The sequence below is a fragment of the Simochromis diagramma genome, unplaced genomic scaffold (genome assembly GCF_900408965.1).
Source record: "Simochromis diagramma unplaced genomic scaffold, fSimDia1.1 OVJJ01000293.1, whole genome shotgun sequence".
Lineage (NCBI taxonomy): Eukaryota > Metazoa > Chordata > Actinopteri > Cichliformes > Cichlidae > Simochromis > Simochromis diagramma.
Genome location: NW_024386801.1, coordinates 4,818,730 through 4,842,424, shown reverse-complemented (window position 1 = coordinate 4,842,424; position 23,695 = coordinate 4,818,730). Strand labels below are relative to the sequence as shown.

The window sequence follows — 23,695 nt, the reverse complement described above, 5'->3', positions numbered from 1 at the left end:
AGATGTTCCTGTGAAGAGAAAAAGGGAATTCCACCAGTTCGGCATTCCAGTTGTGACCTTGCATTATTAATATCTCCTGTTGAACTGTAAAAGGCCAAATAGTTTTTGAACAGTAATAAGTAGATGTTATACTAAACACAAATGTGTTTGCTAAAACATTATATTGGGTGGAATGACACAAAGCAATTGCAGCCAGCTGGAAATGAAAGCTCAGGTCATTTTTGTCTACGTGGTAAGACTGCAGTGTTTCACCAGCTTCACCATGTGCATAAATGGAATAAAACTACAGTAATGCATTGCTTACTGTCCCGTTTTCTAACTCATTATAAGCTGCAGCTCTTTTGTCTATGCAAACTCACTTGGAAGTTGTATAATGGAGAAAAGTCACAATGGAGGTAATTGATTTGGGAAATGATCTGTGAATAACTTGCTATGTTTATGGTTGTGAAAATGGTGCTGCTCTGACCCGGATTCATTCCATTGTGTGCTTCATGAAGCAAATATAAGGTGCTTTTTCAATGTACCCGAATCTGTCTATGGAATATATTTGTCATAAAGACTTTTACACCGTGTGAAAGGATAAGAATAACCAGTCTCACAAGCTTCACCACACCAACCTTTCCTTTAATAAAAATGTCATGATTTTTCTCTTTCAATAAAATATGTACATCTCTGGAGTCACTTGAATTGATATAATAATTCAGTACATTACAACATATATACATAACAGAGGTTACAGTCCAAACCATTAACAGTCAAATACTCAGATGAATGATTTTCTTATCAGTTTCAAGTGTTTAATCTCAGGTTGAAAGACCTGAACACTAAAGTCTTCAGATAAAGGGCCGATGCATCAGCACATCTAATGTGCTAGCACCCCCTTCAGTTTGAGCACTGTGATGTCCAGTGTTGGTTCTGCGTTTAGTAGGAAAATGCCCTTGTGCATAAAAATAGATTAGACAGAATGAATTCACTAAAATAGAGATTAAGCAGAGGAGAGGACTGTAAGATGTTTATTTCATATTGCTCTCAATCCAGTCTTTAAAGCTGGCTACATGTGTGTAGACTGTGTAGAGGTCAGGATCACACTCCCCTTGGTCATAGCCAAAGCTCACCAGTCCCAGGAGTCTCCACAGCCTTTTGCTCTCCCCTTGCGCCTGTGCATAACCAGGCTTTCGGTTATCATTGACTTGATTCTCAGAGAGGGCAGGGAGGACAAGAATTCCCCCAGTGTCAGAGGGACATATGTTAGATGGTCCATAGTCGGGCTTTTGGCTGGCACACAGCATATTGTCTGTTACGCTGACTGGCACACCATTACGAGCGTATTGCTGCTCACATGGGACTACATCAGCAAGGTGAACGAGCCCAACCCTAGCCTTCTCATCAGGGCCTAAACTTGACTCGGGCATTGGAGACCAGCCCGTCACAAGTCCTTGAGTTGATGTCAAATCTTCTTCCTGGTTTTCTGACAGGCACAGAGGCAGGACTTTTTCTCCAATCCTTGCCTTGTCCAGTAATTTGATCACAGCAATGTCAGAGTCAAGAATATTGGGATCATAGTTTGGATGAATAACAATGGAGGCCACCTGAAAGGGGAAAAGACATGCTTAGTTTTATCAAAAGGGATTGTGTGAATAACAAGACTTCCAAGTGCTTACCCGCAGGTGTTGAACACCTTTGGTTTCCCTGTCATCATCACGATAGTGCTTCCCCACAACCACCTTTATTGTGGCAGTGTCCAGGGGAAAAACCTTGCCCAGATCTGTCACACAGTGAGCAGCTACGACCAGAACCCTTTGGTTAACCAGAGCTGCACTGCAGACCAGCTGCCAGTGAAAAGCCTGATTGTGTTTGCCAGTTCCTGCTCCACCATCCTTCTTCAGGGACCCTGCCTGGCTGTCTGCCTTGGTCACCTTGGTCTCTGTACCCTTGGTGGAGCGGCGGTAGATGGCAGCCAGCCAAGGCCAGTGAGCCTCTTCTGGCCTCTCTGTGTCAAAGGTTGGATGCTTCCCACACACTGCCAAAGAGAATGAGAGGTGAGACCATTATCAACGGGACAGCAGGAAAAACAAGACAGGAGAAATTGAAATTGCACTGAGGTTAAGTCAACATTTTGAGCTGTGGGACTGCTTTTATTTAAAGTAGTAGCATTGATGGAGCAGAATATAAAACACTTAAAGGCTACAGAGCCATGTGAAATGTGACTCCCTGAAAGAAGAAGTGAGAAAACGTCATCTTTAAGTACACAATTTGCACATAACATAGAATGGTACCTTATGTATATTCACTATATTCAGTATTTAATTAACAGCTAGAAATATTAACAACTTTAATAATGCATGATACATATATATATATTTAATATAACCAGCTCATCTTCACTGTTTAATATGATGAAATAATAATGTGTAGATAGCAGCATTACATCAGCTGTGTTTTAACTTTGCTGTTATAGTCTTCTCCACTCTAACTGTTTATGGAAACAAGAGGCATTAGTGCTACATCTGACATCTTTTATTGAAAATTCTGTCATTGCACCGATGTCACAGCTGTGCTGTACATACCAGCTTATGAATTTGAGCTTAGCTTCTTAGCAAGCTTTCACTGAGGAGTAAAAAGGCTGTGCAAAAATGCTTTAATCAATGTCAGCAATTAGAGACAAGAATGCTTTTAGAAGGTGCTTTTGTATATGATCATCAAATATTACTTCATTATATAAATTGCCATCAAAACGCTATGTCTAAGTTACCACATCATCATTTTTAATGTCTGCACAGGATTGTTATGTGGGTGTAAATCACTGTATTAAAAATGTCTGACAACTAGTGGTCCTCTGCTGCCCTCACCTGGTGAACAGGAGACATGGCGCCCGCTCCATTTCCCTGTCTTCAAGCAAGTCCGACGTGGACTGCCAAAGTGGTGGTAGTACTGAGATGCACACTCATATTCTATACGTGTGTAAAGATGGTGGAAACCCTGGGGCAACTGCGAAAGCACCAGGGGGGCTTTAGTGGGACTGTGCAACTGTGGCTGCTGGCCCATGACTGAGGAGTAGAGCTTGTGCACGGGTGTCTTTCTGAGGGGGAAAATATGCCAAAGGTATGTAGTAAATGCATTATATGAGTCCTTAATATTAATTCTTCAGCTAAATGGCATACATACCTACACAATACTATATATTTCTGGTTGTCAGTTATTCTATATAAGATGATGTTTTAATAATCATACCTGGATGGTACCTGAGGGGGCAGAACTTTTTGTTTCACCAGCTCTGAGACTTTGGGCTCACGACATGCTGCAAATAAACAAATATGTTTAAAAAACCAATTCATATGAAATATGCACAAAAAATTCGGAAAAGTGACACTACATGCAAGCCAACCGGCTGCTGGTTGCAGTATTTTTTCTGCTAAAGATGCATGTGGAATCTATCTGTATATGTAACACTTAGCCAAAAATAAAATAGGAGCTTTTCCCACAATGTTAAACCATCTTCTTAGAAATTCATTTCTAAATGCTTTTCACCTAAAAGCCTTTAAATTGTATTAATAGAGGCATGTTTTGCATGCTGTTTCACATGGCCTACTTTGGCTGTGCCTGTTTCTTTAATTTATTCATTAAAGCTGTGCCAGTGGACAGTTTCTCCACTTACCTCTTGGCAAAGAGCTACAGGGCACCCAGGCCAAAATCTATTAAGAACTAATTAATATTTACAGCTCTAGCCCTGATGGATCATTTTACTGCCAGAACCCTTTCATTAATAACATTTAGCATTAGCGTTTATTCAGCATTTTCAGATTATTGACATACAAGCCTGTATATCTACAACTTTAATAGACTGATATAACATCCACAACCATCTATTAACTGTTCATTTTGTTCTCAAACACTACAGTGTCCTCTAATGCTTCAATATGTCTGAAACCTACACACCAGTCCAGTAAAAAAAGAAAGAAAAAATGCTGTTTGTATATGCTTAAAAAAAAATTTTTCACAAATCTCCAAACAACAAAATCTTAATAATTAATTCCATAAAAAGGCAAAGCAGGCACTGGTACCTCTGACACAGAGGGGCTGTTTGCCACTCCATGTGCCATCCGGCTGGCATGTGCGTCGGTCATCACCACTGAGCGCATAAGATTGATTGCACTTGAACTCTACTGTTTCAGGCTCCAAACCTGGCACCACCTGGTGGTAGCCATGGTAAAGGCGAGGTAGAGTTGGGCAGCTTTTTTCTGGACAACAGAGAGCGGGTGAGAGTGAAGGCCAAATAAAAGCAGATAATTATTCACTCAATTATTCATATTGTCGTCATTGGTTCTCTTACCGGTGAAGCTTTGGTTGTCTTCTCGCTCCCTTTCTTTCTCTTTTTCTTTCTTCTCTCTTTCCACTTCCTCCTTTGTTTTCTCAGTTGAATCCTTCTCCTTTTCATCCTTCGCAGTTGTTGATTTTTCCTTCGGTTTCCCACTTTCTGCTCTGTACAGGGTGATGTTGACACGAGTTGGAATTATTTTCCTCCCTGGCGGTAGAGACCCTATGGTATTATTTTCTTTACTTGTGCTCTCGGTATCATGTGAAACAGTGTTGTTCTTTGTCATTTCCAGTTCAGGCATTTCCACTGTGTTTTCACCCTCAGATATAACCGTCCTGAGCTTGGTGTCATTGGGGCCCACTTTGTCAGGATCTCTTTTCCCATTCACCTGTTTTTCTTTTCTTTCACTTTCTTCCTGTCCTTTGTCTTTTGTCACAGGGACCTCTGTAACATCTGTCTTTCCCTTGTCAAAGTTTGTGTCTTCTTTTTTTTCAGGTTGTTTTGGTTCTTTCTCTTCAACCATGTAATCTAGGCTGTTATCTGGGCTTTCGCTAGTCACTTTATCTTCCCCACCTCCAGATGGCTTCTCTGGGCCAGTATTTCTCTCATCTACCTCTCCTTCATTCCTGCCCTCAACCACAGTTTTCCCAGGAGTGGTCCCATTATATTTATCTTCCCCGTCGACTGCTGTTGTGTTCTCCTGCTCAGTGTTTACATCTTTTCCGGCAACACTTTCGTTTTCGCTAGTTGTGTTATCTTCTTCTTTCTCTTTAGTTTTACTTTTATCTTTGTTACTGTAAATATCTGTCTCTTTGCCCTTTTCTTTTACTTTGTCCTTTTCTGCTTCATTAAGAGTGTTATTCACTGTGAAGAAAAACATAAAAGAGATTATTAAGAGCTCATAGTCATAGCTATTCATTGTACATTGGCCTGTACGATGAATAGCTCTAAGGCATTGAGTCATTTTCTCTCATCTATTAACAGCTTACTATTAAAAAACCCCCAAAATGACTCATCCATCTCCAGTCTACAGTTATTAAGACATATTTTCCAACCTTTAATGCAAACAGGAGAAGTCCCACTCCAGGTGTTATTGGGGAGGCAGGTTCTCTGAGAGCCCCCACTGAGTTCATATGGCTGGTGGCACAAGTACTGTAAGGCGATGAGAACATCATTGGGCCCATAAACCAAGAAGTGGTCCCCATTGGCTGGCTTGGGTGGCAGAGCACAGACTCTTTCCACTGGAACTGAAGGGAGAAAGGAAAAAAAATCATATTTATTTTCCATGAGCTAAACCATTTTTGAGGCAATATGTATGGCATCCAGATGCAAGCTAAAGACACGCATACTGTATAACTTTCCCAGATATGAAATTGTAATTATTTTGAAGAGGGAAAAAAACCTATTTGTATTATTATCCTACCACAGTCTGGAGCAGGCGCACTCCATGTTCCGTCACTCAGGCAGATGGCGTGACGAAACCCCTTCAGCTCAAACCCAGGGTCACAACGAAAAGTGATGCGTGCACCAGAGTGATGAAACAGACCCTCTGTAGATCCGTGGGTGGGCACCGGAGGCCTGCGGCAGCCCACCACTGACGAGAAATACAGACATGTGGGGTTTATTTATATACACACAAAGTTTCCCTTTTTCCGAACTAAATGTCCAGTCATCAAAATTACAACGCATAGGAGGCATCTCTAACATACCTCAACAATCAGTTGAGACCACACAAACAGTTTCAGCAAGTTCTTTCTTTTCCTTTCTATTTACAGGTCAGACAGGTAGTCCATAAAGCAAAGACTCATTTTTTCTAATTCAAAAGGTTCCTGAGATTTAAAAGCACTGCCTGCTACCTCAGAGACTCATTAATAAATAATTTCACTCATCATCGCAAAGTGCGAACAGTTAACAGCATGACTTTAACACATGGCTTGTAAATAAGGAAGAAATAGATGCAATAAAAGCCCTTTTAGTCAAAATGTTCAATTTTCCACTGCTGTAAAAGAGATTTTTACGAAGTCGGATAGTAGAGACTGGTAATGTGTTTATGGAATACTGTGTGCAACTGTCCCATAGAAGAACCTCTTGCAAAAATAAAACAGTCTGGGGAAAACTCTTCTGCATGTGCACTGTAATCCTTAATCATTAAGCACAGCTGCACATATGCACACAAATGTTGTGATAAAGGCCTGCGAATGGGTTCGCAAAGCATGTGTTAAGACAACAGTTATCATATCTCTATGAGGCTGTCTCGGGAGATTTGTTATGTTGTTGACTTTAAGTGGGATCAGATCCATGAAAGGCACTGTCTGTGGTTTTTAAGCTCCAAACCAAAGAACCCTCCCTATAATCTTTATAACTGAACGGCATTTCCAACCTTCAGTCTTTTAGGGGATAAGGAATGCGCTTGGCAAACCAAAAGTAGAGAAATAAACTGTAGCTGACCTCTTTTGAATATGTATAAAAAACCATGAAGTGCCCAGAGGTGCCGTGTGCATTGTTGCTCTTTTCCCATGTCTTTTATATGCGAATGTTTTCAAAGACAAATCAAAATAAATGTGGAGTCATTAGAGTGGAATGCTAACATATTACACATCACAACATGTACTGTAAGTAAATCATTGTTTCTTTCACAAGTTCTCTGGAAACTGAGTTACTTATTGCATACTGAAACTGATTATTGTCAAAGATAAATTCAACTGACGCTGAGAGGGAAAAGAAAAAGAAGAGAAAGCATTTCCTGTTTTTTATGATAAAGTGTCACACTGTCTCGTACCAAATGAGTTTTTAGCTTTCGACAGATGACAGGGTGATTACAGAAGGCATAAAATATGGCTAAGGTCAGGTTCATATTTGAAATTCTCCATCTGACTCTCAGGCAGAAATACAGACTACATTATCACCACAAAATGTAAGGCATTAACATTGCTGCAGCTCTTTTCCATTCAAATTAACAGCTGAGGATTCCTCGTGAGAATACAGATGAATGCACGCTGTGTGAAATCAAACAGCCATTTAAAAAAAAAAAAAATGGGTGTCTCCTCCAGTGGAAAATACTGTCTGTTGTTATATAAGTCGAATTGTTTCACCATTAGTTTTATGGACTTGAATGTAGCCCTGAAAAACAACACCAAAAGAAAAAATGTGGAATTCACCAAGTCTGCTTTTGCAGAATCTTAAAAGAGGTGTATTGAATACAAAAACACACCAGACATCTATAACTAAAAGACCTTGTAGTGCCTTGTAGGCAAACTTAAGGTTTGGTAACTTAGGGGAGCAGTACCTCCAGAGCTCCAGGGCACACAAATATTTAAGGTGGTATAAAGTGGCAGTACAGTAACAAAATGTCTTGACAATAACCACTCGACAAAATCTATTCTGTGTTTCTTCTCCTTGTCCACTTCCTCTTGCTGCCTTCTTTCCTCAGTTAGTTTCTTGTCATTTACCCTATTTATCTGTCAACAGAAGAAAATTGCTTAATTTTGCACATCTATATGTGTTAGGTGGCCATTTGGGTTTTGCTGTTTCTTCCAGTGAAACTTGAAATCAACACATATGAACGCAGACAGTCCTGACCGTATGACTGTAGCAGGCAGCTGGCCTGATCTCAGTCCAGACCACAAACCTCTCCCTTGTGAAAATGAATCACTGCCTGCTTTGGGGCAGCAACAACAGTAAAGAAAAGCCTCAGGGAAGAAATCAATTCTCTGTAAATTTGTTGTGACTAGGCGTGCCGATTTTCAGATGAAAATTACTGAAATAATTTAGGGATTTTGTAAGCCTCAGTACATTAAGACGCATGTCTTTCCAATGCCTCATAAGATGGAAAATAGACTGGTTTAGTCTTTCCTGTGATTAAAACATGCATGGATTTTATTTTAATTTCCAACTTTAATATATTTTCTCCAAAATATCAGTATTTTGCTCACCAAAGTCCCCTATTATGTTACAGACTCACCATTTTCACACCTCTTGCCTGTGTAGCCAGCCAGACAGGCACAGTGGTAAGAGTAAGAACTGTCTAGGATACATGTCCCATCATGCAGGCAAGGGGAAGAGCTGCAAGCTGTGAACATACAGGCAACATTAGGGTACAAACAGAAAGACTGTCTTTATCAAAATAAAAACATAGAAAGCTGAAATGTGTGGCTGCAGACGTCAGGCTACATCCAGGAATCATACTCAAAGCTGAAATAATTAAAACTTCATTTCCAAAGCCCACTGTTTACTTTTACTACATCAGGCTTAGGCATTGGTAACATGTGTGTGTGTCTGTTTTTGAGTTCTAGACCTTGAGAACGAGGGCATTTCTGTGAAGTGAGGGCATTTTGGTTTGTAAACAGGCTGTTAACAGACTCAACACCCATGACAAAGTCTTTTGCCAGAAAATGTAGGTGCTAGTCATGCACTATTAGGAGCTTTTATTAGGTACTGGACACTAAATACCATGGAAACGTCTTTCTTGTTTGTATTTGTTGTGATTCCAAAGAACCCCGTTGTTCATGAAGAATTTATAAACAACTTCTTATCTATTCCCTATACAAAAGCAAAGATTCCAGCTCAATCTAAATATCAAGATTTTGTTTTAGGTTTAAAGAAAATAGTTTTCTTCCATGACGACTCATTTAAGAGGGCTTAAGATTTGCAGCTGGGAAGTATGGTACATTGGCAAGGGTACTTTAAAGCAAAGGAGAAAAGCACTGTTCTTATAGTAGAAGAGATACTACTTTGTTATGTAACCTACCTGAGTTCTCTTGGAAAGTGGCAAAGAATCCATCAAAATTCTTGTAACCATCAGACACAAAGAGAACATGCAAACTGTTGCCAGAGCTGTGAACTGGTGCAGGTCTGTTATTCCCACAGTATCTACCGATAACACGCGAGTGGATACTGTCTCCATCTCGGACTTCCACATAGTCGTAATGACAAGAATGGTGAAACTCCAGACTCAGCATCATGAACCTGCAAATACAAGAATCGTGGCAGATTGAAATGGCAGAGAGTAGAACAAATGACCCAAGGCTATCTAACCATCTATTCTCTACTGCATATCCAATCAAGGGTTGGGATGTGCTTCAACATTAGACTTAAAATTTGCTATTCATTATTTTTGTCTTGATGCTATTTGTGTCCACATGATGCTGATGATGTGAATAAAGTTAACAAAATAATTACAGTTCTTAATGGTTTTCCTTTCCATCTCACTGAATCTTATATTTACAAGGTAGCACAGCATTTAGAAAGCTAGATTTCTGAACTGTTTTTGTTTTGTTTTTTGTTGTCAGATGCAACTAAGTCAGATTAAAAAGCTTTGTTGTAGCCAGTGTTGGATTTAACGTTTTCCAAAGTAACACATTACTGTGTTTTACATTTAACTTTTCATAAATACAGTAATTTAACGCATTGCTGTACTGAATTCAGTAATCACATTACAGTTACAAATCTTGCTACTTGTGTTACAATCTTGTGTGAAAAATCTTCTTCAGTTATTTGCATGCCGGGCAGATAGAAAGAAGAAAAATCAACCAAACATGCTTTTTTCTCCCTGCACATTTTTGCTACAGTCAGCTGATATCAGGACCAGAGTGCAACAAAAATAAAGTGCAAACCACATCCAGGGCAGAAGCAACTGCATTGTACTGCTAACAGAACTTCAGCTCTTTGCGAGCTTCTGTACAGATAGCATGCTAACACAAAGCTAGTCAAGAACCCAGACTGATGATAAAGCTGAGTGCATGCTGACCCCAGCCCAGCAGCCAGAGCCTGAACTTCAATAGGCAGCAAAGGCAGCAATGAGCTCACAGCCTACATTTCTTCCTGTTCATTTTTATACTGTAGAATCACTGTGGCATTTGCTTTGAATTATCTTTAGGCTAGTTTTAAAATTTATTTTTGTGTTTTCATCTTTGTGTTCATGCATAATTACTAAAAAAAGATTTTAAAGTAAAGGGATCACTAGAGGTCATGTCGGATACAGGCAAAAGCAAATCAAATGAGATGCCTATTATTAAGTTTGTGGTTTGGGTGAGCCTTGAAACCTCTAAAGAATGTTTGAAATAGTAAAGTTCAGTGTATTGTGAATGCTCATTATTTGCATATATCAGTGCCATTTCATTATTGTAATAGGCAGGATGTACTGCTAATAAACAGTGTAACCCATTCCATTTCAAATCAACATACTGTTTTGTTTGTTTGTTTGTTTTTCAGAGAGGAAATTACTAAGTTGGTCAGGCAGAAACACATTTTCCAACAGTCGGTTTAAAAATAGAAACGCACTTTGGTTAAAGTTATTAAAATGTGACAATGGCTGCACTTATATTGCCCTTCAAGAAGGATTTGGCCCTTCTCTTTAGTTTGTCACATGCATCATGGCTGTAAATTTTAATGAAGCACTTCATACATAGCTTTAAAAAAAAATCCTTGCAATCATTAAGTCTCTTTCACACACACTTCAAGCCCAGACATCAGGAACTGCATGCTCGGTCTGAACCTAGCTGTATGGAGCTTTTGTTCTTCTAAAAACCTGCACAAACACTTGCCCATAAAATCTGTATTTGTAATGGAGAAAATGACAGAAATAGAAATTTATCACAGGACTGAGAGGCCATAATCTTACCAAAAAAAAAAATGGTGTTATGGTTTCCAAACCTCCAAACTCTTTGCCATCAATCCTCAACATACATCTTCCAGCTGAGTGGAAATTTGACTTAACCAGGCCAGTTGATAATATTTACTGCAGATGGACAATGAAGATAACTGAGGATTGAGAGCCAATCAGACTTGACTTGACAGACTCAAAGCTTTTCTGTATTTATAACCAATGGTTAAATTGATATTAATTATTTTTTTTACAAGCTGGTGTGCAACAGTAGGATGGTTTTCCAAGGACTTTCAGGTAGGAAGCACTTCACTACTGTTGACAATCTAATAATTATTCATAATAACTGGGTCATTGTTTTTTGTTTTGTTGTTGTTGTTGTTGTTTGCTATTTAACACCTTTGCTTTTGAGCCCTTAAATGTATTATTGTAGCACTGCTGCAGGCTGTCTCTAGGAAGGGTAATTATGACCCACCAACAATCATCAATTCTAAAGAATTTCATTTAAAATGTATTACTGTGCTTGGCACTAATGTTGGCACATCATACAGATTTTAACTGCTTAAAATCAACATATTAGCATCTTCACGATAAAAATGTCACTATGTTTATCAGATACAGTATTTATGGAAGTGAAGCTAAAACCAGGGCCACCAGTGGATTTGCAGGTCATTATTTCAGATGAATAAGGCTGCCATCACAAAATATAATCACAACCTATCTGAAAAAGTCTCGAGCCACCCTTTATGTGGCTAGAAAGATGGAAAATAGGTGCTGCAATTTATTGAAATTTGTACAAGCGTATAAGGAAATACAGTGTATAAGGCAAAAACAATGAGAGTAGTCCTCCAGGCTTCTTGAAAGACACTTGAAAGCTTTTATTTTATTCATATATATATTTTTTTGATGTTGGCTACTTTTCTCTGTCAAGATGATCACATTGCAGCAATAAAATTGAGGTCTGGGCCAATCTGTGACTAATAGTGTTTCTTTGTGTTTTATCCAGGTATGATTTTACTGTATTGATTCTGTTTAGGAAAAATGCTCAAAACAATTGCCAGTCAGATGTTTTCCACATTCTGTTGCACGTGTCTGGTCTTTAGTGGATTTGTTCTTATCCCTTAAAACATGGACTTTCCAGATACTTTTCATCTGCTGCAGAGAGATTTCTTTTTAGGCCTGCCACTTCTTTTGCTGCCCTCCACTTGTCCAGTTTCCTCATTTTTTAGGACACACTGCATCACGCTGAGGTTTGCCAGGTTTTCTGTAAACACCTCATAGTTGATTCTCAATGAACCAACTTCTAAACCAACTATAGTTGGTTCAGAAGCTCTAGCTTATGCCTGGAAAACTGTGTTATCTTTGACATTTTTCATATATTCAATTAAATAAACCAGTTGTGTGTTTTTGCAGCAGGTTGCTAGTAAGTGCCATAAGATACGATTTAAAATGTTTTCTTTGCTAAGTTGTCTGTTATAGATAAACACATAACAGACAACTTGAGAGGGCACCAGACGCATCTCTTGAATCTGGTGCCTTCTTATACTTGAATGATTCATAAAAACATTCCTGTGAAAATTAATCCCTGTCTCTCTTCCGCAGCATGTCTTCTATCCTGTCTTCCTTCTCTCTCCCCAAATGGTCGCAGCAGATGGCCCCGCCCCTCCCTGAGCCTGGTTCTGCCGGAGGTTTCTTCCTGTTAAAAGGGAGTTTTTCCTTCCCACTGTCACCACTGTCATATGATTGTTGGGTTTTTCTCTGTATGTATTATCATAGGGTCTATAGGGACAATGTAAAGTGCCTTGAGGAGACTGTTGTTGTATAAATAAAAACTGAATTGAACTGAAAATAGTTAGGTCGAGTGACTGGACCGAAAAAATGAAAAAGTAGCCAATGTCAAAAGAAAACATTGAAATGATCATCAGAAAGCCTGAAGAACTTAGCCACAAAATACAAAGAAGAGTAGCTTAAGGCTTTTGCATAGTTCTATAACAAAGGTACTACTAACTATTCTAAAATAACACAGAGGAAAATGAACACCAGTAACTACCTACAGAGGAAAGTATCTTAATATCTTACCTGAGTTCAATAGTAAATGGCCTGTCCACCTGTATGGTCCATTCACACCTAGCATTGTTGGGGTAGCTCTCCAGGACCAAGTGGCCCTGTCGTTTATGGATCACCCCTCCACACTCTGGAAAACACAGAAAGTTAATTTTGAAAATATTGACTTGGGCAGCTACTTCAGTTGCTTTAATTATTGTTTTGAAGAGCCACTTTCAAATGCTTTGCTTAGCATTAAGACAACAGTAATTGCATTTAGACTTTCAAAGTCACTGCAGAGAGCCTACACAGCAACATAAATAAGGATGATCACAACACACACACACACGTTGAACAAAGGCATTCAGCAGCTTCGGAAGGTTTCTGCTTTTAATTAAATGTATGTTTGTTGTGCCCGCTGGTAGAATATTTGCATTTAAAAGCTAGACCCAGTGTCCAAAACTAACATCTTAAATAGTTTTATAGGATTCCTGACTTGTCATTTAGCTCCTTATGGAAAACCTCCTGGGCATGACTGCATTCCAAGTTGGCACAGCTTTCCCAAGATGGAGATAAATCAGCAGAGATGGAAAAACCATATAGTACGTGGTATTCATTTCACTTAAAGTAAAACAAATGATTTAGAGTGAAGCCGTAGGATCTGTTAATGGGAAGGATGAAAAAACTTACTCATGCAGTCTCCACCAGACCAGCCAGGTCGACATTCTGCGCAGTATTTGCCATTAATGAAGAAATCATCCCTGGGGCCCCATGTCCCATTGTTGCAGCGTTTACAGTTCTCAAATATGCTGCAACCTGAAAGAGGAGAGCCAGAAACAAAACTACAGTAAAGTAGAAGATAAAGGTGGATAAATGAAAGCAAATAACATTAATTATCTCCCGAAGATGTGTTTGTATGTAAGAATAAAGAAGCCTTTATCTGAATGGCTTATGCTGTATTGTTGAATTTTAACAAACCCACCAACCCCTAAAATGTTCCCTTTGCATCAACTCTGCTGAACTCGTTAAGGTCCTCTTTCACTGCAATAGAATGTGAAAACATATTGCTGCTTCCTGAAATAGAAATGTGGAGAAAACCTGTTGAAACAGTTTTGTTTGAGGCTGGATTTTCACTTAAGAAGCTGTCCCGTCCATGGGGTTGTGAAGAGCAACATCTGACCCAAGTGGAGGCATGGATTTTAACAACGCACGGGCCGGGGATGTGCATGTGGAGATTTATGGTCGTACGCTGAGGTTGGAACACTTTTTTGTGTGTGTTCAACAGTTAAAAAGTAATGTACAGGCATCCATTTAATTCTGAACAGCTGCTTTCTTCCCCCATAAAGGAAAAACTCTGCATGCTTGAACTATGAAAAAAGGCATGACATACCTCTACAGGCAAATGGCATGTAAGGAAAAAAGAGGATTTGGAGCTGCAGCAAATGCAAACTCATCTATGTGAATAAAAAACAAAAGGATCTAGTCTGATTTCATTCACAAATCAAAGCTTTGAGTGTGCTCATTCACTCCTGAATCCTGTCAGCTTTCAGAGGATTCTGCCAGTCAGTCAAGAGAAGAAGCCAGTGTGAAGCTAGCCTGGAAACAAATTATTTTACACACAAATGCAGAAGTTCTTTTCAGTCTTTCTGTCACGCTGTCATGCTACAGTGCAAACAGCTGCACAGATGATAGATAGCACTTGGTCTTGCACAAACAACATGGCAGATACTCAAGATATTCACGAAGGTCGCTCCAACAGATGCATACTTATAAGGCAATGCTCGATATTTTAACAGCTTCTTTCAGTGAAAAGAAATAATTCGAGATTTTATTAGATTCATAGTATTATTTAATCAGAACGACATTGGTTTTACCTGGGTGGATAATGCAGGGATCACACTCGTTGATGGCATTCCGGCAACAGGGTACTGCATAGCCTACTGGAGTCCCTTGGAGGGGACACTTACAGCGAATCACATCATACTCGCAGCATCCTCTGCACATAACGTTCCACTCCGGACCTGGACAGTGGTTGTACAAGTGCCTGTAATCTAAAGAAGACGATATCTCAGCAAAAAGCAATTTGTTTGTGTAACCTTCATTTCATTAGCAGTGACGATGAGTCAAAATTAATAGTTCACCTTTGTGCAAAATGTGAGCAGAAAAGGGTTACTGGAAGGATTCAGTTTAGTGTTTATTTGAGCCACTGTCTCTCTAGTTATTTCCACTGTCACACGGTTTCTCGCTCCTTTTTAGGAAACCACAAAAGTCTCAGCAGTTTACCACCACTGTGTGTTATTACGTCAGACGACATGCCAAAATGGTTAAATCACTGTCATGGAAAACAATACCAAATCATTAATCAGAAAGTGATATATTAACTCCAGTGTAAACAACAGCCTTCTTCTTTGTAAAGTTTTTACCTAATAAATGTGACGTTTTATTGGACTGGAAAACACTGATTCTAAGACCTTTGAGTTAGAGCGGTTATGATTATGTAATAGTGGATTTAAATGCTGAAACAGACAAGTGGAAATTCTCTTGTGGCAGATGTGGAGAACAAACCAAAGCTGCACTTTAAACTTGGCACATTGTCACTACAACATTTTGCGCCCTCTCCCCAGCCTGCAGTCATAATAGCTTCTTTGCTCTCAATCACTGACTTTTTATTTATAAAGTGATAGCTGAACACTGGCTCTAATTGTTGTTTATATGTCAAACCGGGACTCTAATACACAGACCTAAGTGCACAGACACACAAAAGCAACTACAAGTGTTTAATCTCTCAGTGGCTGGCAGTCGAGAGGCAAGAAGCACAGATGTTTAGACTCGTCTCTATTTTCTTTTCTCTAATGATATCATAAAATGTCGCTCTGTCCATCACCGGTCTGGCTTCCTCTCCAACTAGAAGAGATATGGCATACATGGTGATATTAATCAAACAGAAAGCAGGTTGGGCAGTGGAATCCCAGCGGACGTTTTTAAAGGACAGAGTTTCATCTTTATAAAGCCATTGCAGTTTTTTGACTCTTTTATGTTTTAGTATATGGGCTCAGCTGGATTTGTGTATTAGAAGTGAAAGTATGTTCAAAAGTCCTGAAAGAACATGGTCTTCTGAGGCCTACTTAAACTGCTACAGATCTAAAAACAAAGATAATAAAAATGTTTGGGCCACTGGGCTCATTTTCAATCAGTCCTTTGATTGTGTTACCACTCCAGCTACCAATAAAGCTTTCTTGAAGAAAGAATGCCAAGTTCCATCCCTTCAACACTGTCCTTGTAAATCAAAGCTGATGTTTATGCATGATCTTCTTTGTTTAACTTGGACTGTCACCCAGAGACAAAAAGAAAAAAATAGAAAAGGGGGAAAAAGAAAAAGTCTCCTTCTTTCCTCTCAGACTGACATGTTTGTGGATTTCTTTTGACCAAATGTGAGAACCACAAAATTCGATGGGTTTAACACTCATTAGGACAGTCACAAAGACATGTTTTTAGCCACAATAAGCAAACAACTTTATGATACTCTAATTGAAAACTGCTGTTTCATAAGAATGTTTTCAAAAAAAGGTATTGCGCATGTTTTATTGGGTAGCTTTTTGCTCAAACGCCCTTAAAAAGAATCCGAATTGTTTCTTTCATTTACTGCATGCTTGTTTTTTTAACAAAAACTGGAACGAATCACCTTTTTCGATACAAAAGTTCATCCTTTTTTTTACTGCATAAGCAGGAGAACCCTCTAATTCCTGTGAACTATGGTTGTTTAAATCAGCGGAGATCCCCAGACACTTGATCAAAACAACTGAAAAGATCCGCAATGTGATTGGTTGTGTTGTTTATGTAGCCTTCTGTGAAAATAAATCGCTATGTTAGAAGTATCTGTAACCTTCTGCATTCAGTAGCCAATGGCTCACAGCTGTTGCTACTGCATAACACGACTCCGTCCAAGCTATAAGTAACTATATTTCAAGAATCACTTCAGTTATGATTACAATATGACCCAAACCACAAAATTCAGACACTGGGATTTGTCAAAGTTTAATGCCTGCCACGTGTAGATTAAGAGTTGCTGACACTATCACTCCCTCTTACAGGACAGCTTTTCTGCTTTCATGTTAAGGACAGTGGCCAAAAAGACCATGAAATCTGATTCACAGGACATAAACATAAAAGACACAGAAGCGCTTATGAGTGGTCTTGGTAATGTCATTACATGGATCACTGCCATTTGTCTTGCCTTTGATATACTGTAGAAACGTCCGTCATCTGCCCTTAGCGCACTTTCACAAGAATACAATCATTTACAGTGGAATACAACAAAAATATTTTTTTATTTCTTCAGCCAAGTCTGGAAAACATTACTCCCTCTCACCTCAGCAGTCCAGTGACATCACTGTGCATGCATTCATGACAGGATCGGTTCCCAGATTTCCATAAGCTGTGTTCTTTCTGTGCCTACTTGAGGAAACTAAACTCGGGCAGCCACGTTTTCAGTGTTTATACACTGTGACTGAATTCAGTTTGCTGACCTCCAGCTCTGTTGATAAGGCTGTTATGTTTTCACTGAGCCATGACTCCGAGGAATCTCCCGCCGGGGGTAGGATACATGCTGGAAAGCATCGATATTTTTCTGGACTGCTATGTCCTTTCTTTAAGATGCATTTAGCAAAGCTATTTTTTACATGGCTCTGAGATGAATTTGTTCATTTTAGCAGGGAGCCAAAGACTGAAGAGTAAAAATTTAATGTGTTTTTTTTATTTTTTAACAGCAGTTTAGGAAGGTCTGAATAGGTTTGGAAGGGTTTTACTAATGTCTTCCATTGCATAATCCTGTCTCCTCTAATTGTTTTACACAAACACAAGCAATGAATGTTGCAACATGCAAAGACCCCTATAATTAAACCCAAGACTGTGGTTATTTTATCTACCCCTTGTCTCTAATCACAAACTGTAGGTGATGACAGTAGTTGTCAGAGAGGGTAGGAAGGCTCAGAAGAAATCTATCTGAAAACAAGGTTTGCTTTTGTGTAATGCTTTAAGGCTGCCTTCCACAATTTTCATCCAGCGTGCCAAATATGTATTATGGTATTTTCGATCATTTCTACATTGTTACATATTTTCCCTGTGCATAACTAGCATTTTCTGTGACAGAAGATATGCAGACATAGAAAGACATTTTAATTTGTCTTTTCCATCCCATATGTTAGGCTTTTAAATGTACTCTCCAACATTTAGCGATGCTACAGAAATAAAAATAGTAATAGTTATAACAATAAACAGTCATAACTTTATGCGTCATATGGCACTTTCAAGTGCTTTGCATTTTCAAGGAAGCTGACTCTGCTGCTCACTGTATTTATGTGTATCCTTACAGTGACAGCAGTAAGATCAGGGGTAGAAAGCCTTCCTGTGACCTTGCGTCTGGACTTAATGCCCTGCTGGCATACTTACCTGAGGCTTATCCACAACAACCTGTGATTATTGCCACTTGGAAAATATATAACTGTGATGATATTGTTCAGTTTCATTCTATGTTTTACATTAAAAATATATTCACAGATTTTAAAATGCAGAACCAGCACGACTGATGGCTCGCAAGTGACTAAGAAACCCCATCTGCTCTTAAACTGTTCCATGGTTTTGGAAGCATTTTCCTTTGACTTGAGCTAAAAATAAAAGCATCTGCATTTGTTGCATTAAAAGCGTTTCTTGCAGCACTTTTTTATACTCTCGTTGACATGAACAAATTAATTGCTGCCTTCAGAGTTTCAGATAACTTATCCAATAAAGATTTAATCTGATCTCAAGACACTATCATAGATGCAGCTGGGCACAATGCTAGCTGTGGAATTTAAGCCAATTACTGTCTATTTTTTTCCTTTGTTTACTAATCTGGAACTCTTATCAGCTTGAGTTTTGCTTCACTCTGTTTTCATTCTAAACCAAGCAGGACCACAATACAGACGGGACACCAGTTGGGAACTTCAGGATGAATCTGACATGCTTAGGAAAATCATTGCATAATAATATGGGTTAGTCACATCTGTTATACATGGTATATCTTTACTCTCATGTTTTGACAGATGTTTTTTTAATAGAATAGTTTAACATTTGAGAAAATGTAAAGAAGATAGAATGTGCTGATTGTGTTTAAGGGTGGCAGCATTAGTTTTCAGGCGGTCTGCTAAGTTAAGCTAACCTGCTATTAGTCGCAGGGCATCTGAGTATCTGTCAAACAAGTGTATTAGCATTCATTTCAATCACACTAAAAAAATCTACTTTTTTCACAGGCCCCTTGTAGAATTGAAATGCACATACTACTGTGCACAATCCTACCTGTAACACAGTTAATTCCTACATGTTCCTTTTGATGATCTAATAATAATTTTTGCCAACATCAGAAAACATTTCACGGAGTAAATGGCAAGTTACAGTGTTTACGTGAGAGTAAATAGTTAGCTTCCTCTTGACAAAATGGAGCTTATTTCACACGGTAATAACTGTTGTTTCTACAGCAGCTGTGAGTGTATGTGCTATGTATGTACAGTATTTGTGACTGTGTAATTCATTTCCTTACTGCCCACAGCAGCTGTCTTTTTTGTATTTTGAGGTTGGATGCATTAAGCTATCATGGAACAAGGAAACTCCCTGGGGAGCTCTGTGGTCGCTGTGACCTTGAATGCATCCTGATCCTGGAGTGCTGATCCCAGTGGTCATTCTGGAAATAGCTTTGAATAAACTTTCCTATAATTGGAAACCACAACCCCAAAGAAATACACTATTATTCTATTATCAACAGTAGTTTTCTGAAAGTTCAAAGACATTTATAACTATACGGTTAGTCCTTTTTTCTTTTTACTGCAACTACAAAAAAAGATTTGACCATTACTTACCTAATCTAATTTAGCCCTCTCTGACAAGCCCCACTGCTTTTATTCTTTTATCCAGACAGCTGTGAAGGCATGCACAGGCAATACAGTTGTCAGGCAACCACTACCACACACACACTGTATGGTACATGTGCAAAAAGGGTGGGTGTTGCTCATTTGCTCCCCAAACTTGCCCATCTCAGCCTGAGAAAGAACCACTTAATAGCCGACAGTGACACGTTTTGAACACGCACTTACGAATAGATGGATATTCTCCTTTTTCTAAATAGTTTTCTAAAATTGGACTCCTTGGGGTAGTTTTGTTGTAGTTTGACCTTTTCCAGCATGATGTAATTGGTAGTTTGTAGCACAACTCGTGCACTATAGCCCAATCCTGTCATCAACTGTGGTGAATGGAGTCTGAGGTGTGCACATTTGTTTTAAGCATTTAACTATGAAACTTGAATCTGACATGTCACACTAATTTTCCAAAGCCAGAGGCCAGTGTTTTTCATCATGTAATTTGAAGTTTGTGCCATATCCCCCCCCCACCCCCACCCCTACACACACACACACACACTAATATGAGTTTTACAACTGCTTGCTTTCGCCATTATGTCCTACTGCCCAGTACTCAGAAGCTCTTAAATGTTCTATGTTTTAGCTTAACACACAGTAAGGGGAGGGTGTTTGGTGGGCAGAAGATCCTAAACAGGAAGCCTTGCACAATTCAGAAACATTCAGAGGGAACGCCAAAACATGCGAAAATAAAAAATACACTCACGCATGCATGCGAGCATGAGTGTAAACAAACCACAAAGACAGGACTTGCATGCAAAAATCTTGAAATTATTTTAGGTTTCTCAGTAGAAAACATCTCTCATCAGCTGATTAGACACGATTATATAACAGGCCGTGCTGACAGTGATTCAGCTGACTGACAATAACAAAGTTGGTAAATCAGTCAGTGGAAACTCTTTTAATCACTACAGCAGAATGCAGTTGCACTCTGCCAAGCCCTTTGCCACATTTACCAATATTACAAATTGAAGGGAGTGTTTTACTGCATGAGCCACGCAACGAAGAATCAAACAGAGGGCAGAGGTTTGGTTTCGGAGCCTTGGAGACGGCGTATGGTATGCACATTACCACGGTCAGCATGATTGTCTCAAACATGACTCATGTCTTCCTGCAGCAGTTCAAGGGTAAACACGCAGAGTAAATCTCAGTCTCTAGGAGAACTCCCTCAGATAACACGTTAAAGGGAAGCTTTTGCGCAAAGGAGAAAATATTGGCAAGATTCAGCTGCTCTATTAGAACTGCAACAGTCTCCCTTCACCACAAGGAATGTGTGGCAACATGCAACTCTTGTTTTGTTTTGTTTTTATTTAGTAACAAAACAACAACCACAGTGAGAAGGAAAATATATGAAGACTCCTAGAGTTTCCCATTTTTTATGAGACAATAAACAAAGCCACACAGGACAGTGCCTTCCTCTGTATTTCATAACAAGAACTTTAAAAACAAACATTACACAAGCTGATCAGCTGTGTTTTTCTTTGCTTGCCTAAAAAACGGTATAAATCACCGGGTCGCTCTCTGTCACTGTTCAACAAATGTTGCTGAGCGCCGCTGCACTCGGAAAGGAAGAGGGGATGGCAAGAGTGCTGATGCCGGCTTTTTAAGAACAAAGAGCCAAGAGGCTGCGCCAAACACAGAGATAGGAGAGGGAGTAAAACGGAAGAGTGGTGAAGGTAAATTAATTGACATTCTTTACCGTAGGGCCAGGCTGTCCCTTGGGGCAAGGAGATGGAAATGAAGACAGAGATGAAGAGAAGCCAGTGCCCCTTCCCAAAGATAAAGGTGGTGATCCAGGGGATTGTTTGGATACCCCCGTAGGTTTTCCCCAGCTGCAATCTCCGTCCCGCAGAAAGCATGCTTCAGTCTGGAACTCTGTTTACTTTCTGAACTCAGCTGACATCACCTTCTCTCTGCCCTTCATTCCTCCCCCTCCCTCCATTCTTCTCTCTCTCTTTTTCTCTTAACTTTCTTTCTTCCTCAATTTCCCTCTCTCACTTCTCTTAGGCTTCAGGTTTCAGCCCAGCCTTGCAAGGAGTTCCACTACCAGTGGTCTCCTGAAAACTCCCCTCGCCGCACTTGGGAGATGACGTCACTGCTCATGAATGAAAGTGAGCGTGTTTTGCTCTTTCTGGTGGCATGAAATGTGACAAACAAAGCAGTGATCAGTTATGTGCTACAATTGATGTCAGCTTCACTCAGGCTCGGGCTTAAAAAATGTTGATGTCATTATTATCACACCTAAATAAATGGGAAAAACAGGGAGTGTGGGATTGTGAGTGTGAGGATGTGATTGAAGGGAAATTTCACTTCTGTGACACAATAAAACCCGAAATATTCCAAACACAAGCATCCCATTTCTATGTTGTTTGGAATATTGGGCCCATATTAATACTGTTTTTGGGCAGGATAAATCTTGTTACACATTCCATACTTTAAACTTTCTGATTGTTGAAATTATTCGGAGTCTACTGTTCTTAGTTTCATGTGTTGTTTGGTTTTACATTCTCAGTTATTCCTAACATTTTGAGTTTTCAATTCTGATTATATTTTAGTACCATTTGCATTTGTTTCCTGAGTGTTTTCAGTCTTATCATGTGTCAGTTCCCCTAGTTTTAATTTATGCATCTACATTTCCTCTTTAGTGCTATTCTCACTCCTGGTTTTATTTTGATAGTCTTTCGTATCCCACCTCTTGTATTCAGTTTTACTTCCTCCAGTGTTTCATTGTATTAACTGCCTTCACCTGTGCTTGTTTGCCGAAGCTGTCTCCACTTCCATTGTTACTTTTATTAAGGTTTGTGGACATTTGTTAATGTGCAGCTGTCTTAATGTCCCACCACAGCATTTTACACAGGTTGAGGTCTGGACTTTTTCTTACGGAAATTCTCCTCCAGATTTGCTGGTGTGTTTCTGTGGAATACAGAAGAGTTAATGGTCAACTCAGTGACTACAAGGTTCCCTGGGCCTGTACTACCAATTCAGTGACACTCAGGTTATCTTTCTGCTATCAGGATTCACTTACCTTAACATTAGCAATCAGGAAAAACAATCACATCAAGCTCGTTACTAATGTGCTAAGTTGGCCCTGCGCATTCATATGGGTGGTGTTAGCAACGTCTAATGTCTGACAGTTTATACGACTCTTCTTCAACACAAAATTATACCTTTGAGTGCCACCTACTCCAACTACTGTCAGAGACATTGTTAGATGATGATAAAATTGAGATAAATAAAAAAGAGCAAAATGCAACAATGTTGCAAAAAGACACATTAATGCTACCGAAAATTAATAATCTGATTATTTAACGTACAGACCTGTTCAATAAACATTTTAATGAATTACTTATTTTATCACTGAGTGCCCTCTTGGCGCCGTTGTTTATTTCTGCGATGATTAGAGCTTTTAAATCTTTATTTTTGGATACATTTAAGCATCAAGGTTTACTATCCTCTGCAGTTTGAGAGTAAAGTTTAAATATAAAAACAGGTTTCAAAAATAAGCTTGGTGTACATACAAATTTGATATGAGGTATGCAAATACAGTATAGGTGCAGATACTTACAAAAGAGATCTTACAGGAATGGTGATGCTATTATCTGGAGAACTGAAGGTTATTTCCCATCTGGAACAGAGTCTACTCTGGAGCAGGTTCACAGTATAATGACAATATACCTCAGTTAGAAGTGAACTGCCTTCTTCAGAGTTAACCCAAGTTACTTGGATGAGCCAGGCATCTCTACTTTTGTCTCATCTGGTTAAAGGACTTTGTCCCAGACGTTTAGTGGTTTG

The 23,695-nt window shown here is 39.2% G+C and overlaps 1 protein-coding gene across 1 annotated transcript; it reads right to left on the bottom strand.

Moving 5' to 3' along the window:
* Nucleotides 1–603: 603 nt before the first annotated feature.
* On the bottom strand, nt 604–21,950 carry pamr1 (peptidase domain containing associated with muscle regeneration 1). The gene is made up of 14 exons (XM_040025277.1): nt 21,603–21,950; nt 14,834–15,010; nt 13,650–13,775; nt 12,996–13,110; nt 9,063–9,280; nt 8,277–8,384; nt 5,739–5,909; nt 5,371–5,562; nt 4,331–5,179; nt 4,062–4,238; nt 3,232–3,298; nt 2,850–3,079; nt 1,662–2,020; nt 604–1,589 (listed from the first exon to the last, which is right to left on the bottom strand). Exons 1-14 carry the CDS (start codon nt 21,760–21,762, stop codon nt 1,014–1,016), a joined length of 3,525 nt encoding a protein of 1,174 aa, XP_039881211.1. The 5' UTR covers nt 21,763–21,950; the 3' UTR covers nt 604–1,013.
* Between the last annotated feature and the right edge of the window lie 1,745 nt (nt 21,951–23,695).